Genomic DNA, 24,505 nt, shown 5'->3' with positions numbered 1-24,505 from the left:
GATAGAGTCTAGCTCTGCTGCCCAGGCTGGAGTGCAGTGGTACAATCTTGGCTCACTGCAACCTCTGCCTCTTGGGTTCAAGCAATTCTCCTGCCTCAGCCTCCCAAGTAGCTGGGATTACAGGCGCCCACCACCACGCCCAGCTAATTTTTGTATTTTTAGTAGAGATGGGATTTCACCATGTTGGCCAGGCTGCTCTTGAACTCCTCACCTTAGGTGATCTGCCCCCGCTCGGCCTCCTAAAGTGCTGGGATTACAGGCGTGAGCCACCATGCCCAGCCTCATCTTTTTACTTTCAATCTACCCATTGAATTATATTTGAAGTGAGTTTTCTTATAGACAGCATATAGTTGGGTCATGTTTCTTTATCCACTCTGCCAATATATCTTTTAATTGGTATGTTTAGATCATTTACATTCAGTGCAGTTACTATACATTTAGAATTAGGTTTACCATTTTTTTTTTTGTCTTCTGCTTTTCTCTCTCTTTTTCATTCTCCATTTTCCCTTCCTTGCCTTCTTTTGGGTTATTAGAACATTTTTTAGTATTTCATTTTAATTTATCTATTGTGATTTTTACTCTTTGTCTTTGTATAGTTTTTTAGTGGTTGCTGTAGGGATTACCAAATAAATATTTAGAATTAGTTTTTTAACACTCTAGTTGGATTGTAGAGACCTTGCCACAATATGGATCCCTTTTCCTTCCTCTCTTCATGCAGTATCTATCATATTACGTCTATATACATTGAAAAATCCCATCATTATATGTCTTTTCCCCATCAGACATGTTTTTAAAAACTCAAGAGGCAAGCATCTGCCTGGAGTCCAGAAGATCGAGACCAGCCTGGGCAACATGTCAAAACCCCATTTCTACAAAAAATACAAAAACTTAGCTAGGCATGGTAGCACATACCTGTAGTCCCAGCTACTCAGGAGCCTTAAGTGGAAAGATCACCCAAGCCTGGGAGGTCGAGGCTACAGTGAGCCAAGCCTTAATTGCACCACTGCACTCAAGCGTAGATGACAGAGTGAGGCCTGGTCTCAAAAAAATAAGAAAACCTTAACAGAGGAATAGCCTTATATTGATCCAGATTTTTACCATTTCTGTTGCTATGTATTCCCAGTGTTCCAAGTTTCCTTCTTATGTCATTTCCCTTTTATCTTCATAACGAACTTTCCTTTAGTAATTTTCTTAAAGCAGGTTTTCTGGCTATGAATTCTGTTAGTTTGCCTTCATCTGAGAATGTTTTTATTTCACCTTCATTCCTGAAGAATATTCTTGTATATGGAACTCCAGGTTGACAGTTCTTATGCCTCTTCCTTCTGGCCTTCCATGATTTCTGATGAGAAATCAGGTCACTTGAATCATTCATCCCTTACCAGTAATGTATCACTTTCTCTGGCTACTTTTAAGATTTTTTTTCTTTTTCTTTAGTTTTCAGCAATTTATGATATGTCTAGGCATGGATTTATTTGGATTTATCCTGTTTGCAGTTTACTCAGCTTCATGAATATATAGGTTTTTTTGCCAAGCGTGGGAAGTTCTTAGTCATTATTTCTATAAATGTTTTTTCTGTATTTCACTCTTTCTCTCTCCCGGAACTCCAGTGACACAAATGTTAGACCCTTTGTTGTTGTTCCACAAGTCCTTGAGAGTTTTTTTTTCAGTAATTTTTTCTCTGTTTTTCAGACTGAGTAATTTCCAGTGTTCTGTCTTCTAGTTCACTGATTCTTTCCTCTATCCCCTCCATTCTGCTGTTGAGCCCGTCCATTAAGTTTTTTTATTGTGATTATTCTGTTGTTTTAGTTCTAAAATTTTCATTCAGCCGCACATGGTGGCTCACGGCTATAATCTTAACACTTTGGGAGACCAAGGTGGAAGGATTGCGTGAGCCCAGGAGTTCAAGACCAGCCTGGGCAACATGGCGAAACCCCATCTCTACAAAAAATAAAAATACAAAAATTAGCCAGGTGTGGTGGCGTGCGCCTATAGTCTCAGCTACTCATGAGATGGCAGGATCGTTTGACCCTGAGAAGTCGAGGGTATAATGAGCCAAGATTGTGCCACTGCACTCTAGCCAGACTCTGTCTCAAAAATGTATATAAAATAAAATTTTCATTCACTTTGTCTTATATCCTCTATTTCTTTGCTAATAATATGTTTTAGCATTTATTTCAAGAGCATTCGTGATTGCTCATTTGAGCATTGTTATAAAGACCTTAAACAAAAGACCTTTGCTGTATAATTCTGACATATGTGTCATCTCATTATTGGAGATGATTCGTCTGGCAACACCCTGTGGCCCTGCTCTGCCCTGCTTTCTGTAGAGAAAGACTACACAAAGGTAACTCTGTCGGAGTGCCCCTTGTGTGGAGTGGAATTAAGGACGTGGCTTCCTTGTTCTTCTTTCTCCTCACCTCCTCATAGGCTCATCCCTTTCCTTTTGCTGCAGTGAGAAAGTGGCTCTGGCTATGTGAGTTCTGCTTTGTCCCTTTCTTATATAGGAGATTCAACTCCACTTGATCTTTCTAAGATTATTGATCACTCTCCTTATAAATCACATTCCTACATTTATTTATTTATTATTTTTATTTAGTTAGTTTTTTGAGACATGAGTCTTACTCTGTCACCCAGACTGGAGTACAGTGGCACAATCTCAGCTCACTGCAACCTCTGCCTCCTGGGTTGAAGCGATTCTCCTCCCTCAGCCTCCCAAGTAGCTAGGATTACAAGCATACACCACCATGCTTGGCTTACTTTTTATATTTTTAGTGGAGACAGGGTTTCACCATGTTGGCCAGGCTGGTCTCGAACTCCTGACCTCAGGCTATCAGCCAACCTCAGCCTTCCAAAGTGCTGGGATTATAGGTGTGAACCACCATGCCCAGCTCCTAAATTTATTTTTGAATCAGTATACAAGTATCTGGAGTTCAGCTGAAGCTGGTCACAGATTCAAATTGTTAAAACATCTTTTAAAAAGCCAAAGCATTTATAGGGAGCCAACAGTGTGCTGGACCCTCGAGATTGAGTGGTCAGAGTATAGTCCCTCCCTTCCCTCCAGGAGCACAGATCCCACAGGAGAGAAAGTCATTAGTCAGTGAGACAAGTATAGTCAGTAATGGGGCAAGCCCATGAGCACAGAAGGGCTATAGAAGCTGCCTGCTATACTTCGGTTTGGAACAAGAAAGCCAAATTTATCCTGAGTGGCAAAACCATCTTTAAGTTGCTATACTAGCTCTCAAGGATTCCAGCCTTAAATGATATCTCTGAACCAGAATTGCTGCCTTTGCAGATGATGTCATATCCTTATAAGTATTCAAGGAAAGGTATAATAATGAATGCCCACCACCACTATCACAGAATGATTATCTAAAAAGAAAACTGGACGTGTGCAGTGGCTCACAGCTGTAATCCCAGCACTTTAGGAGGCTCAGACAGGAGGATCGTTTGAGCCCAGGAGTTCAAGACCAGACTGTGCAACATAGTGAGACCTCTTCTCTATAAAAAATTTTAAAAAATTAGCTGGGTGTGGTGATGCATGCCTGTAGTCCCAGCTACTCAGGAGGCTGAGGCAGGAGGATCACTTGAGCTCAGGAGGTCGAGGTTTCAGTGAGCCATGATCATGCCACTGCACTCCAGCCTGGGAAACAGTGTGAGAGCCTGTCTGTAAGATAGACAGACAGATAGATAAGAGTCTGTCTCTAAGATAGATAGATAGATAGATAGATAGATAGATAGATAGATAGATAGATGAAAAAAGGCCGGGCGTAGTGGCTCATGCCTGTAATCCCAGCACTTTGGGAGGCTGAGGCAGGCAGATCACGAGGTCAAGAGATCGAGACCATCCTGGCCAACATGGGGAAACCCCATCTCTACTAAAAATACACAAAATTAGCTGGGTGTGGTGGTGGGTGCCTGTAGTCCCAGCTACTCAGGAGGCTGAGGCAGGAGAATCGCTTGAATCTGGGAGGCAGAGGTTGCAGTGAGCCAAGATCATGCCACTGCACTCCAGCCTGGCGACAGAGCGAGACTCCGTCTCATTGAATGAATGAATGAATGAATGAATGAAAAAAGGAAAAGAACCATTTTGGCTGAATCACCTGAGCTATAGATCATTTTCATTTTGTGACACTGTCTTCCTCTCACATGACTCTATGCTCCTTAGTCTGTATCTGAGGTAAATTTATAGACTATGTCAACCACTTGGAAGTTATTAAATCCTTCCTACTTGGGCATTTTAGAGATCATACATTCTGTGAGTACTAGAAAATTGTGCCTGTTTCCAACATGCATGCTGTAGTTAAAGTCATTTTTACCTAGGACTTGCTTTATTTATGGGTATAATAGTGTGATATACATGGAATCATGTACACAAGTTGACAAAATTATCAAGATGTCTGCTTCTTCATATAATTATCTTAGGAGCAAGGGAACTAACACTTTGACAAATTTAGACGAGGTAAGTATTATTCCCTATTTTGCATTTGCAGATACTGAGGTTTAAGGAAGTTGACTAGCGAGGCACAGTGGTTTGTGCCTGTAGTCCTAGCTATTCAGTAGGCTGAAGAAGGAGGATCAGTTGCACCCAGAAGTCCAGCCTGGCAACATAGCAAGACCTGTCTCAAAAAAAAAAAAAAGAATGTTAGAGAAAAAAAAAGGAAGTTGAATAGAATGGGCAAGTCATCTAGCTTCTGTGTGTAGAAAGAGACTGTTTGCATCTGGAGCGATTACATCATGATGCCTCTACTGCCCCCACAGATATGAAGCTTCTGCTGTTCTCCAAGTTGCAAAAAATTACTTTTGAGTGACTTGACCCAGCTTTCTTCTCCTTCTGTAGATCCCATTAAGGACGTTTCTGACTTTCAATATGTAAACAGACAAACTCAAGTATCTATAAACTGACCAATCAGTAAATGTCTGTTCTTAGGCTAGCTTCCAACAGGGCTGACATTATCATAGGATTCATTCTTTGACTTAAAAAAAAAAATGACAAGATAGGCTGGGCACAGTGGCTCACACCTGTATTCCCAGCACTTTGGGAAGCCAAAGGTGGGCAGATTGCCTGAGCCCAGGAGTTCAAGACCAGCCTGGGTAATATGGTGAAACCCCATCTCTACAAAAAATACAAAGATTAACCAGGCATGGCAGTGCACACCTGTCATCCCAGCTATTCAGGAGGCTGAAGTGGGAGAATCACCTGAGCCCGAGGAGGTTGTGGCTGCAGTGAGCCATGATTGCACCACTATACTCCAGCCTTGGCAACAGAGTGAGATCTATATCAAAAAAAAAAAAAAGACAAGAGCATTGGGGAACACTTCCCAACTCATTTTTAAGAGGTTGGTATTACCCTGATATCAAACCCAGACAAAGATACTACAAAAAAAGAAAATGCCAAACCAGTATCTCTTATGAATATAAGTGTAAAAATCCTCAACAGAATACTAGCAAAGCAAATCCTACAGTATATAAAAAAGATTATATACCATAATCAAATGGAACTTATCCCAGGAATGCAAGGTTGGTTCAACATAAGTAGATCAGTCAATGTAATACACCTTATTAATAGAATAAATGGGGGAGGAAAAGACATGGTCACCTAGGTAGATACAGTATAAGCCTTTGACAAAACCCAGCTTTCTTTCATGATAGAAGCATTCAATAAACCTAAAAATAGAGGGAACTTCCTCAGCCTGATAAAGGGCATCTGTAAAAAGCCCACAGCTAATATTATACTTAATGGTAGAAGACAAAGTTTTCCTTCTAAGACAAGGAAGAAGACAGGACTCCTGCTCTTATCAATTTTATCAACTTGTTACTCAAGGGTCTAGCCAGGGCAGTTAAGAAAAGATAATAAAGGGCATTCAGATGGGAAAGACATAAAATTGTCTATTTGTAGATGACATGACTTTATAAATATTATAAAACACTAAATTTAAAAAAACTGAGAGGCTGGGTGCAGTGGCTCACGCCTGTGATCCCAGCACTTTGGGAGGCCGAGGTGGGCAGATCACCTGAGGTCAAGAGTTCAAGACTAGCCTGACCAACATGGTGAAACCTTGTCTCTACTAAAATACAAAAAGTAGCCAGGCACGATGGTGGGTGCCTGTAATTCCAGCTACTCGGGAGGCTGAGATGGGAGAATCACTTGAACCCGGGAGGCAGCAGTTGCAGTGAGCAGAGATCGTGCCATTGCACTCCAGCCTGGGTGACTGAGTGAGACTCTGTCTCAAAAAAAAAAAAAAAAAACAACTATGAGAGCTAATAATGAGTTCATAAGGTTTCCTAGATACAAGATCAATATACAAAAACTAGTTAAACCTACACACTAGCAATTAAGAAAATTTCATTTGTGGCCAGTCGCGGTGGCTCATGCTTGTAATCCCAGCACTTTGGGAGGCCAAAGCTGGTGGATCACCTGAGGTCGGGAGTTCAAGACCAGCCTGACCAACATGGAGAAACCCCGTGTCTACTAAAAATACAAAATTAGCTGGATGTGGTGGTGCATGCCTGTAACCCCAGCTACTCAGGAGGCTGAGGCAGGAGAATCACTTGAACCCAGAAGGCAGAGGTTGCGGTGAGCTGAGATCACACCATTGCACTCCAGCGTGGGCAACAAAAGCGAAACTCCATCTCAAAAAAAAAAAAAATTTTTTTCATTTGTAATAGCATCAAAAATAAGATACCTAGGAATAAATTTAACAAAAGAAGCCCAGATTTATATGCTGAAAACTATAAAACATTGAAAAGATAATAAAACCTAAATAATTGGGATGACATCCTATATTCATTGGTTAGAAAATGTAATATTGGTAAGTTGGCAGTAGTATCCAAAGTGTTTACCAAATCATCTTTTTCAAAATCCCATCTGCCCTTTTTATGCACAAATTGACAAGCAGATGAATTCTAAAATTCCCATGGAAATGTAAAGGATCCAGAATAGCCAAAAGAATCTTGAAAAAGAAGAACAGAGTTAGAGAACTCACACTTCCCAATTTCAAAACTTACTATACAAAGCTACAGTTTTTAATACAATGTGACACAGGTATATTGATAGCTATATAGATCAGTGGAATAGAACTGCAAGTCCAAAAATAAATTCAAACATTTATGGTCAGTTGATTTTCAACAAGGGTGCCAAGACAATTCAGTGGGAAAAGAATAGTCTTTTCAATCAGTGGTGCTGGGACAACTGGATATCTACATGCAAAAGAGTAAATTTAGACATCTACCTCATACTATATACCAAGATTACTCAAAAGTTAATCAAAGACTTAAATGTATCAGCTAATATTATAAAACTCTCAGACATAAACATAGGTGAGCCCAGTGCCATGACACATGCCTGTAATCCCAGCTCCTCAGGAGGGTGAGGGGGAAGCTCCCTTGAGTCCAGGAATTTGAGACCAGCCTGGGCAACATAGCAAGACTCTGTCTCTAAAAAACAAAAAGGAGAAATAAACATAGATGTATAAATCTTCATAGCTGTGGATTGGGTAATGGATTCTTAGATATGACATCTAAAGCACAAGCAAGCTAAGAAAAAATAGTTAAACTTCATCAGGCCAGCCATGGAGGCTCACTCCTGTAATCCCAACACGTTGGGAGGCCAAGATGAGAAGATTGCTTGAGCTCAGGAGTTTGAGACCAGCCTGGGCAACATAGCTAGGAGACCTTGTCTCTACTTTAAAAAAAAAAAAAAAAAAAAAAAAATTAGTCAGGTGTCATGATGTGTGCCTGTAGTCCCAGCTATTTGGGAGGTTGAGGCTTGAGGAGCTGGAGGATTGCTTGAGATCAGGAGATTGAGGCTGCAGTGAGCTATAATGGCACCAGTGCACTCCAGCCTGGGTGACAGAGCAAGACTCTCTCAAAAAAAAATTAAAAACTTTTGTGCTTTAAAGGACATTATCTTGAAAGTGAAGGCAACCCACAGGGACAAAGTTTTCACAAGTTTTATATCTGATAAGGGTCTTGTATTTAAAATGTATAAAGAACTCTTAGAACTCAGTAATAAGAAGTCTGCAAAATAAAAAGGTCTGCAAATATTTTCTCCCAGTCTTTTCATCCTAACAGGGTCTTTTGTAGAACAAAAGTTTTTTAATTTGATCAAGTCCAGTTTATCCATTTTTTCCTTTGGTTGCTTTGCTCAGGTTGTGCTTAGGTTGCGTGTGTCTTTGGTGTCTATGAATGTGTAGTGCTCTAACATCATTTGTTGAAAAGGCTTTCCTTCTGCCATTGAGATGCTTTTTGCACCTTTGTCAAAATTAGTTGGCTATCTGATAAGGGAGTTCAGTCTAAAATATATAAAGAACTCTTACCACCTAATAATAAAAAGAAAAATAAGCCAACTAATAAATTGACAAAGGACTTAATAGGCATTTCTCCAGAGAAGATATGTGGTGGTCAATAAGCATGGCATCATTAGTCATTAAGGAAATGACCCATTTATACCCATTAAGATAACTATAGTAAAAAAGACAAGAATAAGTATTGGTGATGATATGGAGAAATTACAACCCATATGTACTGCTGGTAGGAATGTAAAATGGTGCAGCTGCTTTGGAAATCAGTTTGGTAGCTCCTCAAAAAGGTAAACATAGAGTTACCGTATGACCCAGCAATTCCACTCCTTGATACGTACCCAAAAGAATGTAAACAAGGACTCAACCAGATACTTGTACACCAGTGTTTATAGCAGCATTGTCCACAATAGCCAAAAGGTAGAAACAACCCAAGTGGCCATCAACAGATAAATGAGTAAAGAAAATGTGATACATACATACAATGGAATATTATTCAGCCATGAAAATGAGTGAAGTACTGATATATGTTACAATATAGATGAACCTTGAAGACATTATGCTAAGGGAAAGAAGCCAGACACGAAATATTACATATTGTATGGTTCCATTTATATGAAATGTCTGGAGTAGACAAATCTATCAATAAAGAAAGTAGATTGCCGGGCGTGGTGGCTCACACTTGTAATCCCAGCACTTTGGGAGGCCGAGGCGGGCAGATCACGAGGTCAGGAGATCGAGACCACAGTGAAACTCCGTCTCTACTAAAAAATGCAAAAAAAAAAAAAAAAAAAATTCGCCAGGCGTGGTGGCGGGCGCCTGTAGTCCCAGCTACTCGGAGAGGCTGAGGCAGAAGAATGGCGTGAACCCAGGAGGTGGAGCTTGCAGTGAGCCGAGATTGCGCCAGTGCACCCCAGCCTGGGCGACAGAGCGAGACTCCGTCTCAAAAAAAAAAAAAAAGAAAAAAGAAAATAGATTAGTGGTTGGTTGCCAGAGATTGGGGAAAGGGGAGAATGGGGAGTGACTGCCTATGAATATGGGCTTTTTTTGGGGGGTGGGGGGGGGCATTTGACGCAAATGTTCTGGAATTAGATTATAAAGATGGCTGCACAAATATATACCTAAAAACTGTTGAATTGTACTATTACTTAAAGGAGTGAATATTATAGTAGATTAATTGTATCTCAGTTTTTTAATGGTGATGGGAAGTCACACTGGAGAAACAATCTCATTGAATACTGGAAACGAAAGTTTATTTGCAAAATATGATCTGTAAAGGAAAGTTGTAAAATGAGTTTGGCTCTCAGGGATCTTCTAGGAAGTCATCTGAGGCTTTTCTCTTTTTGTGATTGCCATTGACTTTGGTCACCTTTAGCATTTAACGTGTCAGAGTTTATCTTGTTCTTTCTCAGGTGGGTATAGTTTTAGGATCCATTTATTCAGAACATAATAGCACATTATACCATTAATGGTAACTCCATTTTGGGGCTGGGCGCAGTGGCTCACGCCTGTAATCCCAACACTTTGGGAGGCTGAGGTGGGCGGATCACAAGGTCAAGAGATCGAGACCATCCCCATCTCAAAAAGAAAAGAAAAGAAACTCCTGTTTGGAAAGGCTACTAATCTAATTTATTTTGGATCCTGGAAAAATAAGTGAATAAAAATAAGCAACTCATCCAACCTGTGCTTCAATAGGATCAGTGCTAAATCTCCAGAGGACAGTCCTGACCCTGTTTCAGAAGGCGGGGCTGAGAGGAAAACTGGCTGTTGAAGGCCAGAGGGCCAACCACAGAGTCTAGGAGATGGGAGCATCATTCCCTCTTTACAGGTGGGAAGCTGAGGCCCAAAAAGATACCACTAGGCTGAAACTGCTGGATTCTTACCTTTACCCACAGCTTGTTCTCAACCTCCCTTCAGAAAACAAAAATGGGCTTGAAAACAGTACTTCCATTATAAAATGTAGGCATCAAATAAAAACAGCTGGCATTGGTAGACTGCCTTACTGTGTCCTTAACCCTGCCCCCCAAGCTGAGCTGATGACAGCCCTGTGTGGGGTGGGGCAGGTCATGTCCTTATTGTACAGATGAAGGAACAGAGCTCTGTGAGGAATCCTGAGGGCAGAGGCCACACAGCTAGTGTGTCTGAGCCAAGGCCAGCCACCTATCCTGCTCTCCTCGCTGCTCCCCTGCCATCTTGGTAGGGATGCTGAGTCCAACAGAGCACAGTTACCCATTCTCCTCCTGTGAAGATCCTGTCTCTCATACACACAAGGCCCTGAAAACTACCTCAGCAAGGGTGTTTAAAAACCAACATGGCACGGTTCGCTGGGCACCAAGAGCCACATGTCCTGCCTAGATCATGTTACATAACCTAAGAAGACTGGGTTACGTGTTATAGGTTAAGAAACTAGTGACAGCAAAGCCATCAACAGTCCAGTCTAGAAATGGTGATGGCCTGAACCAGGATCCTTGGGAATGGACAAGGAAGCAAGTAGGGAGGAAGGAGTTCAACCACTGGGCAGGAGAAAGAAATGGCACAATAGCACATCAGTGCAACAGACATGGGTCCCCAGCCAGGCCTGGCCACTCTCCAACTTAATGGCCTCAAGCAACATTATTTTCCTGAGCTTCTGTTTCCTCGTCTGTAAAATGGGTCAGTGTGGTGACACATGGTATCCACGGGCCCTGGTGAATGCCCAGGAAACAGTGTTAGAACCCAGCCCCTGGATACGAAGTCTAAGGCCTCTCTCCAAGCCATGGAGACTAATCATCGGCTGAGAGCAGTCCTGGTCCCGTCTGCACATGTTCATGAGTTAACTGAGTCTTCAGTAACTTTTTATATGACAAAGACACTGACAGAAGGACAGTGCCAAAGTGGGAGGCCCCAGGAACTATAAATAGCGTGTTACTGCAAGCTGTACATAAAAACAGGAGAAAAGATTGCCAGGGCTTGAGCGCTCCCTTTCAGTGAGTGCTTGGGAGCCAGGCTGTGCTGCTGACAAGGTGGAGAACCCAGGGAGCCTCAGCTCTTCAGCACACCAGGAAAAGGACAGCAGGTTACGCTGGCAGATGTGAGAGTAACCCTCCCTCGGTCCCACACTTCTGATGCACTGAAGTAAAGGCAGCTGCCTCTTGCTTTCTGTCTTCTCCCATCTGCCCACCTCCTTGAAGATGTGGAACAGGAAGAGCAGGAGACGCTCATCTATTTGGGCCTGTTTCTTTTCAGTCGTTTATTCATTCATTTCTTTTTTTTTTTTTTTTAAGATAAGAGTCTCATGAGTCCCTTCAAATGGTTGAGGCTTTAGGAGCCTGCACTCTACTTTGTACCTGGGAGGGTCCTTAACAGACACTTGGCTTCATTTGTGCATTTGTCTTTCAGCTCTGTGCAGTGTGCCTAGAAGACTTCAAGCCTCGAGATGAGTTGGGGATTTGTCCATGTAAGCACGCCTTCCACAGAAAGTAAGTATTGGTATGGAATTATTTAATGGGACCCGAGTTTGAGGCACATCGACCAACTTCTTTTGGGTTTTAGGGCAGTGCCAGACAAGCTTGATGGCTTCATGATTGGTCTGTAATGCAGAAAGCTGACAGCACCCTACAGGTGGGATGTGTGTGTGTGTGCGTGACATTAGGAGACAGCAGAGTGGTGGAACGTGACCACCACGTCAGGACTATGGGCAGAGAGCCAAAATGAGCCTACACTTGGAGCCCAAGCAATAAACAGCTATTTAGCTGGAACTTTCCAGTGAGAGCCTCATCTCCTAAAAACTTATTTAAATCAAAACCATAGTTATTTAAAATCAAAATAAATAAAGTCTGGATATAAATGGTAGTGTGGGGCCGTCTCCTCCTACTTCCTGCAGACATATTAATATTTCTCCTTATAATTTTTTGTTTTGTATTTCTGTTAGAAAAACTTATTTTCCTACTTCTCACATCCCTCCTCAGTGTATTTTGTTCTTGTAAGAAGTCATGGGCAACTGAAGGTATCACATACTATCTGTGGCTTCACACGTGGAAGATGGGAGGCTCTGGAAGGAGGAGGGGATTGCTGACCCCTTGGCCTCTCCCCCCTCCTTCCCTCTGTCTCTTCCCTCTCTCCAGGGGGTGACATCTGTTCACCACCTATGAGGGGAGCTCCTTGGACCATACAGCAGACATTGTCTGGGTGACAGATATGGAGATGTTCAGCAAAACAGCCGTGCCATGAGCATAGGACTGACGTCTTCCCCCTGTGGTGTCTCCTTCTGCAGGTGCCTTATTAAGTGGCTGGAGGTTCGTAAAGTGTGTCCCCTGTGCAACATGCCGGTTCTACAGCTGGCCCAGTTGCACAGTAAGCAGGACCGTGGACCCCCTCAGGGGCCCCTTCCCGGGGCAGAGAACATTGTATAGCTTACCGCAAGGATCAGACTGTTACTGGACACGACGTCTGTGTGGAGCCAGGAGGAACACAAGTGGTGTCTGTATTGGCTGCTCTCTACCTAGGTCACCAGCTGCCACTTCTTTTGCCTCATGAAGAACTCTTGGGCCAGCCAAGCTGGGAACCTAGGTGTCTGGGTCTTGTGACAACCAAAGCACTTTGACGCTACCCCCTGCCGAGAGAAGAGGAGTGGATGAGCCTGCGGGTTTGCCTCAAGAAACTTCATGAGGGTCTCTTATTAACTCCATTACACTCTCTCCTGGAGCCTCATCTCCATGTCAAGCAGGAGGGTAAAGAAGGGAACTAAGAGCAGGTCTTTAAAGCCACACCCCCACCTGCGGATGGATGGGTTTCTATGTAGGCCATGCAGGCCTTTGTAGCAGCAAACCCTCCCAACAGCCCTTGAGCCAAGTAAAACCAGCACAACCAGCCACCACTGGTTGGTGAGGCAGTGCCCACAAGGCTCATGTTATATTCCTTTGATAAGGCCATCTTGGCTTTGAGTAGCAGTGTCCCTCGCCACCCATTTCCCCCTCAGGATTACAACACCTGCTATCAAATCATCTAAGCTGAAAACATTAGATGCGCTTGGAAAGGCCTAGTCAGAAGCCATTTCCTCTTATCATTTCCCTCTCCTATGCACCAGTGAGGCCCATCCAGAGTCCCAGCAGGGGGTGGGCCCTGAGTCCACACTGTCCCTGAATGATCCAGGAGGCTGCCCACATCCCCACATGTGCACTGTGGTTCCAGTGTAGCTGCTGTGGGCCCACTGCCACTGCCTCAGGAGGGAGCCACTGTGAACCCCTTGAGTGGCTCCAAAGAGCAGTGGCTTTCTGAGAATGGCCCATACTCCTGGCCCAGCTGGATGAAAGGAATGCCGACCCTTTGGCCTCTCCCCCTCCTCCTTCCATCTCTTCTCTCTCTTGCCCTCTCTTTCTACTTCGGAAAAAAAAAAAAAAAAGCCTGTCATTCACTTTTTAACACTTTATCCCAAATAAGATCCCTGTGTAATTCTGAAGCTGGTGATCCACTTAGAATTGTAAATAGTTTCAGGAAGCTCCTGCAGGGCTGTCCACCGATGGTGTGTGCCTCAGTATTTGGACTTCCGAAACTGAAAGTGAAAGTGTCTTTATAGGAGAGAAACGCATGCTGCTCTTTGGCTCTTTCTGTCCAACTTTTCTACAAATGACTCAGAGTCCATTAGGATTTGTGAATATTGTATAAATTAGCTATGGAAAGTAGCAGGTCAGATGGAAAATTCTTTTCCACAGCCCTGCTCTCCGCCTCCCTCCATCTTAGGAGCACCTGCCTCAATTCCTCGTCAACCGCTTTGCTCCACTCCATCCCACAGGTGTGAGTGGAGGAAGTTTTTCATTAGGAATACAGTCTGCGTGACATGGAGAATGGATGGAGGGAGCTTTGCTACTCTGCTCTTGGCATGACTCCAGGATTTTTTTCTGGAATCCAACCTCTGTCCTCTTAGGAGAGGGAACCTGTCCATGGTTCAGATGGCTGGGGTCAGATGAGGAGGAAAATTTCCATTAGTGTAGAAAATTGCTGGACAGAATCCAGTTTGGAAAATTACAAATCCATTGGTCAAAATAGGCCACTTCCTATGTGTGACCTATTCGTGGTATGCCAACTGGACTGCTTCCTAAACAGGACAAGGAAAGTGAGGAATATTTTTGTATGAAAGCCTTAGCCTGTCTGGCACCCATGACAAAAACTATTTATGCACTCCTACTTTCACCGTCTTTTTGCATTCTCTATTTGTAGCACAACAGAGTTGAATGCCACAAAACACCCCGTTTATAGTGAACTGTTTTCAGTGACCAATGTTAGAAGGAGGCTTGCTTCTGGACTAGCCTAATTGCCAGCAGCCACCATTTTCCATGGAATGGCCTTGGGACGGGTGTCACCTCTCTGTTATGGGGCTCTAATAGGAAAGAGAATATTTTTTCCCTTCCTATGATCAATACTGCAAATTATTGCTGCTCACAGCTTTTATAGAATTCTCCCAACTGAAAGTTGCAGCCTTTTTCTGTCCTTGTGCATCAGTACTCACAAAAGACAGCCTCACCAAGTCTGTGTATTTGAACAGAGGCAAGTTAATTGATCCCTCCGTGTCAGAGCCACAGGCTTGTTGAGGGGGTTGATACATAGCACTGGACCAGTGCTCAAAGCCCAGTTAGTTCCAGCCGTGAGGAGTGCACAAGAATGCTCTGCACTCTGCACTTGGCACCATCTTGGGTCTGCTTTGCCCAGATGAGGGACCACTAACAACCTTCTCAGCACATGTGAATGTGGAGTGATTTTAAAATGCATTCATTCTGCTAGGATTGGGCTGGAAGCTGGAAGAGTGAGAGTACTTTTTCTGCTCGTAGTCGTCTCCCTTTCTCAGCGTGACGTCCTCCTGCAGCAAGCCTAGTATCACTAGCAGTAGTTCCTGCAACTCTTAGCAACACAACCCAAATATTTGCTCCCTGCATCTGGGTCCTCCACCAGGATGGGCCTGTGCATCTGCATTGCTGTACAGACAAATAGGCCTTTTAATTTACATCCTCCTTTAATTCTCATTAAAATCGCAGGGTTTTTTGTTTGAAAGACAATCCTTTTTTTTTTTTTTTAAAGAATGAGTTAGGGACCCCTTTATACTCTCTTGGCTCAGACTCGAACCCCATGGTAAAGTCACCCTTTCCGCATCTATCTTCAGGAGTTGCTGGGACTTGTTACTGTGTCGATGCGTGGGGATTCTGGTCTGCTCTTGGACCACTGGCTGGTATCCTTTGTGTGTTTCTTAAGCAGCTCAAAGATAGAATGTTGCTGGTCTGCTATGAGTTAGTGGAGCATAACTCAGCCCCAACTGGACTCCATGGGTGGCTGAATCATTAGTAGTTGCTAGGGGGACAACTGAATTCAGCTGGCTTCAGAAACAGGGAACAAAACCAGCCTGACTTGATTCCTGGTTGGGTCAGTATCAGACACTAGGAAGTTGACATCTGCTGCTTTTCTTTGCCACGTGTGATTTGGTTAGGCCTGTCCCTGGCAGATAAGGTCCTTGAAGCCTGTGCTTGCCTAGCCAGGGAAGGCAGGACAGAAATGGCCAAATAGGGGCAGGTGGCCTCTGGGAAGGTCTGAGCTGAGGGATACAGGGGACCTCCCACCATTGCCGGATACCCTGTTCTTGACAAGAAGATCCTTTTCCCCAGTGCCAAGTCCTTTGGATCCATCAGAGGAATAGCCTTAGGCCTTGTCCTTTTTCACAACCCCACTTCAAAATCATGTCATCTCCGTGGCCTGATCCCGCTCTAAGCTACTTTGAACAACTAGGAATTATTTTTCTGAGAGGCTTTTTGGGAATTATGAAATACATCCAGGGCGGTATCCCCAGAGCTCTAGGTAGAGAGTGATGGAATCGCCTCTTGCCACTCACTAGCCTCAGGCCTTTCTGCAGGTTAGCCTCTCAGTCTCTTTCCTTATCTACCACCCAGGGATTGTAATAACGTCCCTGGCACCTCTTATGAGGGTTAGCTGGTGCCCAGAGCCTAGTGGGCAGCAGGCCTGGTGTCATGGGGACTGCTGATACCACATAACATCATCTGGGTTACATGGGCTCCTCTGCCATCATGATAGGAATAGAACCTCAGCCAAAAAGCCTCCTGAGCTGTAGGGGCTTTCCCTGAGGCCCAGGTTCACCTGGTCCCTTTCTTCCTTGGTCATCTCTGCCTTTGCCCACAGTGAACTCTGACTTGGTTGTTCAGTGCTGAATATTTCTTTCTTAATGTTTTGAATAGGTAATCTATTCACGTGGTTCACAAATCATAAAGTAGTTAAAAGCCTTTCTTGAGTTCCTGAAGCCCAGCAAGCTCAGCTCCTCACTCCATGAGTACCTACTATTGGTTTGTTCCTTGAGTAGAGTATCCTTCCAGAGATCATTTATGCATGTACACACGTGTATGTGTGTATATAATTTTTCTCCTTTTCTACTCATGTGATACCAGACAAGTGTATTCAAAGAACGCTCCTACTAATGTGGGAAGAGCCATCCTAGAAATCAGAATACAAAATGTGAACCCAGAATTGGGGGAAGTTTTGCAATCACACTCCTGTTGAGTAAGACATATTTTCATTTTATTGCAACATACTGAAATTTTAGTTTTCTGTATAAATCAGAATCTGCAGTCCCTCCCTTACCCCAAATGCCCAGCTAATCCAAGAGCATGACCAGATTTTTCTGATTGACTTTCTATCTGCGACAGGATGCTCAAGATCAGGCTCTGTAGCTGACAGCAGTGGCACAGGCCTCTCCCAGCTCTGAGCAGCCTCTGCAGGTGCCTGGACAGCTGCTGGCCCCTCCCCCACCTTGGCCAGTTCCAAGTGAGGACCAGTGGTGATGTGTAGCTACAACTGTTGTGGTCTCTTAGGCAAGCTCTTGTGTCTCTGATGCAGGAGTTTTAGCAGCAGCAACTGAAGGCTTCTATTTTGTGGGGCAGACATCTTAGCTACTGAGCAAGTGCACAGTGAGTCTCATGTTTAACTGTGGATATGCCTGAATGTCCAGTGTCAGTTCATGGAGCTACTCCCTTTCCCTCCCAACTTTTCATTGTTGTTGAGACAGGGTCTTTTTGTCACCCAGGCTGGAGTGCAGTGGCACCATTGTAGCTCACTGCAGCCTCAACTTCCTGGGCTCAAGTGATCCTCCTGTCTCAGTCTGTAGCTGGGTCTACAGGTGCACACCAGCACACCTGGCTAATTTTCATATTTTTTGTAGAGACAGGTCTCAACTCACTATGTTGCCCAGGCTGGCCTCTTCACTCTATGCACACACTTTGAAAAGAAAATGCTTCCGGTCGGGCACGGTGGCTCACGCCTGTAATCGCAACATCCCAGCACTTTGGGAGGCCGAGGCAGGTGGATCACCTGAGGCCAGGAGTTCAAGACCAGCCTGACCAATATGGTGAAACCCCCTATTAAAAATACAAAAATTTGCCGGGCGTAGTGATGCGTGCCTGTAATCCCAGCCACTCAGGAGGCTGAGACAGGAGAATTGATTGAACCCGGGAGGCAGAGGTTGCAGTGAGCCAAGATCCCTACTGCACTCCAGCCTGGGCGACAGAGCGAGACTCCGTCTCAACACACAAAAAAAGAAAATGCTTCCTACAGAATTTTCTCCTTATCCTTGTTTTCCATTTGACAACAGAAATTACCCCAGCAATTTTTTTTTTTTTTTTTTTTTTTGAGACGGAGTCTCGCTCTGTCACTCAGGCTGGATTGCAGTGGCACGATCTCGGCTCACTGCAAGCTCCGCCTCCCAGGTTCACGCCATTCTCCTGCCTTGGGAGCTGGGACAACAGGCGCCCGCCACCACGCTCGGCTAATTTCTATTTTTAGTACAGATGGGGTTTCACCATGTTAGCCAGGATGGTCTCAATCTCCTGACCTCGTGATGCGCCCACCTCGGCCTCCCAAAGTGCTGGGATTACAGGCGTGAGCCACTGCACCCACCCAATAATATTTTTAGTTTAAGTTCATTTTTGTCCCCGCTGATGAAAGTTAGAACTGCTTCCTCCAGGCAGCCCTGAGAGTAGGGGCAGAGACTTGTGCCTCGCTTCCCAGCAGCTGCCCAGTGCCTCTGTCCACACCCACCTCCCTGGTGTACTTGCCCCCTACAGAAGCAATCCAGATCCTCCCCTGGATTAAAATTGCAACTGCCCTAACCCAAAACTTGAGAAAAAATTCTCTATCACCTCCACTCTTCTGGCACTCTGGCCCTGGGTGTGTCTTTTCCTGTAGCTGTTAACAGATTTCTTAAGGAGATGGACATGTCCAGATTCATGCCTAAATATCCAGTTGATAACTGGAAAATGCTGGGTCATGGTTCTTTAGTAAAGATTAATAAGGGATCCCCATGTGCTGGGGAATGTGCTTCCATTTGAGTGGGGATATCAGAAGAAAGAGAGGCTTGTTCAGTAAACCTTACTTTGCCAATTCGGCTATAGAGCCCGAATTGTTACAAGATGCAAAGATGATGCACTCTACTTTTTGACCAAGCGTCAGCACCTTTGGCTTACCATCCAGTCCTTACTTCTGTGACTATAAGGGCCCCACCAGTTGTCAGCGGACTTGTTTGTGCTTTGAGGGAACTCTTCTCAGCTCCCTGTGCCAGTCCCAAGCCTGGTGGATCTGCGTCTCAGGCCCACTGCACACCATCCCTCTCCATCTGCCCTTCCCTCCCAGGCCCCCACTGGGTTGGGGGGGGGGGTCGTGGGAGCAGGTGTGGCAAGTGTTAGGAACTCCCTTCTGGTGACAGCTTGTCTTCCTAGAGTGTTGCTGGTAGCTGTCGCCTCTTGGTCTTTTGACATCATTGCCAGGAAATGGGGCACTTTTTCATCTTGTAGTTTGGCCCTCGGGTTTCCTCACTAGGTATTGTGTAACTCCCTCAAAAAAAGGTTTATGAAACGCTGAACCTCAGGTTTCATAGACGTGTTTGTACACTAAAAATTCTGCAGCAGAATATTTTTAAACATTCGCAGTTTTTTGTAAGCTATATTTTTGTATATTTAATTGCTATTTTAAAATTTTAATGCATTTTGCTAATCACTCTTTAAAAAATAAAACATGCATGTAATTGACTCAAACGTGTAAATAAAAGCAAATTTTGAAAAATACTTAAGTGTTGTGCAAATGCCTCTGAACAGAGGGAACATCCATGTGCCACTTAAGCACCTTCAGCAAGACTTGGAAACTCAAGGTGAGTGATTCTGTCAGAGCTGGTAACTAGTACTGGTTGATTGATTGTGATGGAAGCTCCTGTCCCCCCCTCCTGTGGCATGGTGTGCAAGCGGGGGTGGGGTCAGTGGTGAAGAGTGTGTCAGGCCACCACAGCCAGAGAACAGAGAATCCTGGAATGCAGAGTACAGTGGAGGCTGAAGGCCCCTGGCCTCCCTGAGCTCTGCAAACAGCTGGATACAGATAAGCAGTCTTCCACGTGAACGCCAGCACCAGAGTGACCTGAAATAGCAGAATTTTTTTTTTTTTCCAAGACAGTCTTGCTGTCACCCAGGCTGGAGTGCCGTGGAGCAATCTTGGCTCACTGTAGCAACCTCTGCCTCCCGGGTTCAAGCAATTCTCTGCCTCAGCCTCTTGAGTACCTGGGATTACCGGCGTGCACCACCATTCTCGGCTAATTTTTGTATTTTTAGTAGAGACGGGGTTTCACCATGTTGTCCAGGCTGGTCTTGAACTCCTGATCTCAGGTGATCCACCCACCTCAGCCTCCCAAAGTGCTGGGATTACAGGCGTGAGCCATTGCACCTGGCTGAAGTAGTGGAACTGAGCCTGTTTCCTCCACAGGCCACACCACCCTGAAGAGTTGCCCCCATCCCAAGCCCCTAACTATATCCCAGGCCTGGAAATAACTAGTGTCAGGAGAAAAAACGTCTGAAGCCTTCCTGTGTGGCTGTTGCTGCTCTCCTCACCACCCCTCAGTAGGACCTCTCCAAGTCAGCTTCTGCCTTGTGGTTTCCCAGCTTCCATCAAGGCCAGCCAGGATCTTGCAACCAAATGTGGGCAACCTCAATTCAGATGCCCAGAGATCTCCTCTTCTTTCAGTCCCCTGAGCCATAGGCCCCTGGCCAGCCTCTCCCTGAGCAGTCGTTTTCTTTGCAGCTTCTTCCGTCACTGCTCAACTCTCGGTTATTTTTCTCACCCTACGTTAGAACTCATGAAATCCCCCTTGCTTTGCCCACCTACATGCATATCATTCTCAGCTCTGTATCTCCAACCCAAATACCCAGTGCTTATTTGGAGTCTCAAAATCAGGTAGTCCACAAATGAGCCCAGGTGCCCTCTTGGTATCTCCCCTCCCTCCCCTGTATCCAGTCACCACTTCCCAACACAGCCCTCTAAGCATCTCTCCATTCTGGCCATCCACTTCTCCCATCTTAGTTCAGGCCTTCCTTTCTCACCTGGACCATGGTCACAGCCCCCTTCATGGCCACTAGTGGAAGGCAGACTGAAAGGGATAGCTGCTGAGAAGACAGGGAAGTGGCAATGGTAACAGCAGAGTTTATGGGCACCTCACAACCTGAAGGTGGTGAGACGGCAGTAAGCTGGGACGAGGATGTGGACATTGCTGCACAGATCAACAAATGCAGAGAGAAGGCAGTGTCTCGGGCCTGGAGCTCAGAGGTAAGGGGTGGCTGAAGTGTTCCCTGGAAATCAGTCAAGGTGAAACTGATGACTGCTTGGGAAGACCCAGGACTGAGGCTGAGGACAGCCACAGCTAACTGTCAGCAGAGAATGAACCACAACATTAGCCTGGGTGGCAGGACAGGCAAGAGGCCTCTGCTGAGTGAGAACTGAGATGAGGCTGTGAAGTGAATGCCAGATTCGGTGGCATGGGATTCACTGGTGGCCTATCAAGAACCCTGATGTGAGCCGGGCGCAGGGGTTCACACCTATATTCCCAGTATTTTGGGAGGCCAAGGCAGGCGGATCACCTGGGGTCTGGAGTTCGAGGCCAGCCTGGCCATCATGGTGAAACCCCATCTCTACTAAAAATATAAAAATTAGCCGGGCATGGTGGCGTGTGCCTGTAGTCTCAGCTACTCGGGAGGCTGAGGCAGGAGAATTGCTTGAACCTGGAAGGCAGAGGTTGCAGTGAGCCAAGATCGCACCACTGCACTCCACCTGGGTGACAGAGCGAGACTCTGTCTCAAAATACAAAAACACACACATACAAAAAAACCCTGCTGTGGAATGACAGGGTTTACTGAGCACAAGGTGGAACATGAGGGAATGGACTAGTTTCTCTAGAGTAGGGGGAGGGCCCAGGGAGGAGGAAGCTCAAAGTGAGGCAGAAGGGGACATCAACAGCGTCTTCCCAACTCAGGCACCAGAGACAGTCCTGGGTTTGAGTCCAGCTCTGCTCTTTTCCAGCTGAGTGACCTTGGGCAGGCTTACTCATCTGGGTTTCAGTTTCCTTCTCTGTCAAATTGTGGGAATAGCAAGGGCTGCATGATGACCCACGTCGAGCAGTGGACAACCTCCTGAATGCAGCACAGCAGAGGCAGCAGGACCACAAAACGGGCCTCAGAGGGGCAGGCCCTGGCCTGGGTCTCCATGGGAACTGAGCAAGTTCACAGGAGTTGGCCCAGGAAGCAGCACCCTGTGGTACAAACAGGAGGATGGTGGTGCCATCTTTGGTGCCTGGGTACTGGATGAGGGTGAGGCCACCAAGAGCACCGCTGGCAGCAGAGGAGGGCAGAGGAACTCAGGATTAGGGCGTCAGAGGTAGTATAGGCCAGGAGCCTGGAAACAGCAGCAGCAGGGAAGAGGGTCACCAATCACTGTCCAGGGGACAAAATTACCCTCCATGCAGTAGCCATCCTGCTCTGCACCCACACAAGGTCCCAATGCAGCAGCACCCATATTTCCTAAGTGCCAAGGCCCATATGCAGAGGTGGCCATGCCTAGTGGAACAGCCCACAGCCCACATACCAGTTCCCCTTGCCCCAGCTGGAACATGGGTGTCTCTGCTGCCTCCATACGGCTGGCACCGTGCCCATCCCTCCCTGACCGCAGCCTTAAACAGAAGGGAGCAGGGAAGCTGCAGAGCCTTGGGGTTTTCCTCCCTGGTCCAAGGCTGCTTTGTACAGGCCCATCATTGCCTTCAACAGCAATATGGGCATCACTTGAGACCTCAGATATAAAAGGTGCATTCTCTCCTTGGGAAAGGCTTTTGAAATTATTCTGCACAGCAGGAAGAAAAGCTTCAGCCCCTACCAAAGAGCACCTGCAGCCTGGCACTCTCCTTAGGCAGTCTTCTGAGCCTCACCTCCCAAGTGCCACAGTGCCCTGAAGGACCCCCCACTCCCCATGAGTTCTTTGACAGACACTTCAGTTCTTCCTTTTCTACTTAGCCTGAAAGAAAAACCAGATTCCCCCTGATCCCTGAGGGGGTGTCGATTCTACTGGCCCTTCTGACTCGTGTTAGTCTTCCAGATTGTGCTGCTTCTGCCAGTGTACCCACTTGCATCAGAACAGTCCTCCCACTACCCAAGGAAATTCTGCCAAGAAAAGCCCCGTCTTTCCAGACATTCATTCCTGAGATTTAGTGTAAAGTAACGTGGAACTGCCCTTCCAAAAACTGCTTGTTAAGTTTCAGGTACACAATTAACCTGCCCAATTAATTTTGCAGAACCCTGAAATAAAACACGTTTTTAAGTTCACACACAGGCTTAATGCAAACCACAGTAATGCACAGATGATTGCCAAGACCATATTGAGAAATTGTGATTAGATTATAACACATAGTAGCCTGCCTTACATTCAGCAAGTTCAAACAGGACACAAAACCATAGTCAACTGAACACAGAGCAGCTCTCTTCGGAAGCATCTCCAGTGAGTGATGCAGAGATTTCAAAAATACAAAGCAGGCAACTTATATACAGCAAATCCTCACACTGCCTGGACATGGGCCACTTTTTTGTTGTTTTTAATATATTTTTCCTTCCTGGTTGCTAGTTTAGACTGAATTCTTAAGGATTTATCTTGATGACTTAGAAAAATACACGTGTCCTTTCTCACTTTGTTTCAGGTAGTACACAGTCATGAAATTGAGTAAGTCTCTTAAAAAAATGAAAGTCCACAGATCCCACTGTGGAAGGTGTCAGGAACCCCTCCCCAGGTAATGATCACGGGATCTTCAACAGCTCAAGGAGTGCTCCAACAGCTCCAAAATAACCCTGAAAGAAAATACACCAAAAATAAGTGCAATTTTCCTTAGACTTATTCAAATCACCTTACACATGATGACTAGTGTTAAAGCCAACACTGCCCTTCACACAGCATACCCATTTCCTGAGCACCCCAGAAGGGCCAAGGCCAGCCTGGGAGCAGAGACGCCCTAGGGAGTCCCTGTCTGGGGAGGGGGATGGATGTCCTAGACTATCCAAGCACTTCAGACCACTGTGATAAGAGCAAAACCAAACCCGCAGTGAGGCCGACAGGAGCTATGAGGCCAGCAGCAGCTCAGTTACCTCCGGTAAGAGATAGAACCTGACTGTTACTGGGGAATGAGGTGAGAAGCAGCAAAGGCCTGGAGCATTTCCAGACAACTAAGGAATGAAGGCAAGGTGGGATGTGAAGTGCAATGAAACAGGTGAAGTTGGGGAGTGGGTCACAGAGGGTGAGAACCCGACTGAGCTGGGGGAGGGAGGGAGAGTAAGAGATAAGATGGATTCAAGATTCACCCCTAACAGAGGACAGGACAGCAGGAGGGGGCAGCATCCCCGAGAAAGGGGACACAGGAGTAAGAGATGTGAAGAGCAAGGCCGGCGGGTGAGTTCCCTATAGGACATGGGAAGCTGAGGTGCCCACAGCAGCCAACCAGCTGTGCCCAGGTGGTCACCAGACACCTGGATCACTGGCCCAGAAGCAGGCGGCACAGGAATGAAAACCACCACCCAGAGGCAACGTGAAGAGAGGCACAGAACAAAGAGCAAAGCCTGAGGAAGCACGGAGGCTCCTGAGGGAGGGCAGCCCTCAGCCCTCCTGAGACACAGAAGCAGCAGCTGAGAAAGGACAAGCACTGTACTGTCTCCAGAAGCCAGCAGTCAGGTCGCATGCAACCAAGAACTCAAAACCAAAACACAGGAATAGCACATTAGAGAAAACAGGGCAAACCCCGTAATGACAGGAAAGAGAACGCTAGCAAGAATCAGAGGCAAATCCTAAAACGATGCAGAATCCATCAGGGTCTCCAACCTGTAAGGTAAGGTATCAGA

General features: G+C 45.6%; 2 protein-coding genes across 11 annotated transcripts in view; one reads left to right on the top strand and one right to left on the bottom strand.

The window, feature by feature from the left end:
• The window catches only part of RNF24 (ring finger protein 24), a 101,542-nt gene extending 83,692 nt beyond the window's left edge, over positions 1 to 17,850 (top strand). For all 4 annotated transcript variants that reach the window (XM_055266291.2, XM_063633531.1, XM_055266292.2 and 1 more), the window contains 2 exons: positions 11,676 to 11,755; positions 12,550 to 17,850. In XM_055266291.2, the coding sequence (XP_055122266.1) occupies positions 11,676 to 11,755; positions 12,550 to 12,688 (219 nt within the window). In that variant the 3' untranslated portion in view covers positions 12,689 to 17,850. The remainder of the gene's footprint in view (positions 1 to 11,675; positions 11,756 to 12,549) is intronic.
• A 5,134-nt stretch (positions 17,851 to 22,984) lies between these two features.
• The window catches only part of PANK2 (pantothenate kinase 2), a 34,764-nt gene continuing 33,243 nt past the window's right edge, over positions 22,985 to 24,505 (bottom strand). For all 7 annotated transcript variants that reach the window (XM_063633502.1, XM_063633504.1, XM_055266286.2 and 4 more), the window contains one exon: positions 22,985 to 23,464. In XM_063633502.1, coding sequence (XP_063489572.1) covers positions 23,414 to 23,464 — 51 coding nt within the window. In that variant the 3' untranslated portion in view covers positions 22,985 to 23,413. The remainder of the gene's footprint in view (positions 23,465 to 24,505) is intronic.

The sequence above is a fragment of the Symphalangus syndactylus genome, chromosome 24 (assembly GCF_028878055.3).
Source record: "Symphalangus syndactylus isolate Jambi chromosome 24, NHGRI_mSymSyn1-v2.1_pri, whole genome shotgun sequence".
In the NCBI taxonomy this organism is placed as follows: Eukaryota; Metazoa; Chordata; class Mammalia; order Primates; family Hylobatidae; genus Symphalangus; species Symphalangus syndactylus.
This window is presented reverse-complemented; position numbering and strand designations above follow the sequence as displayed.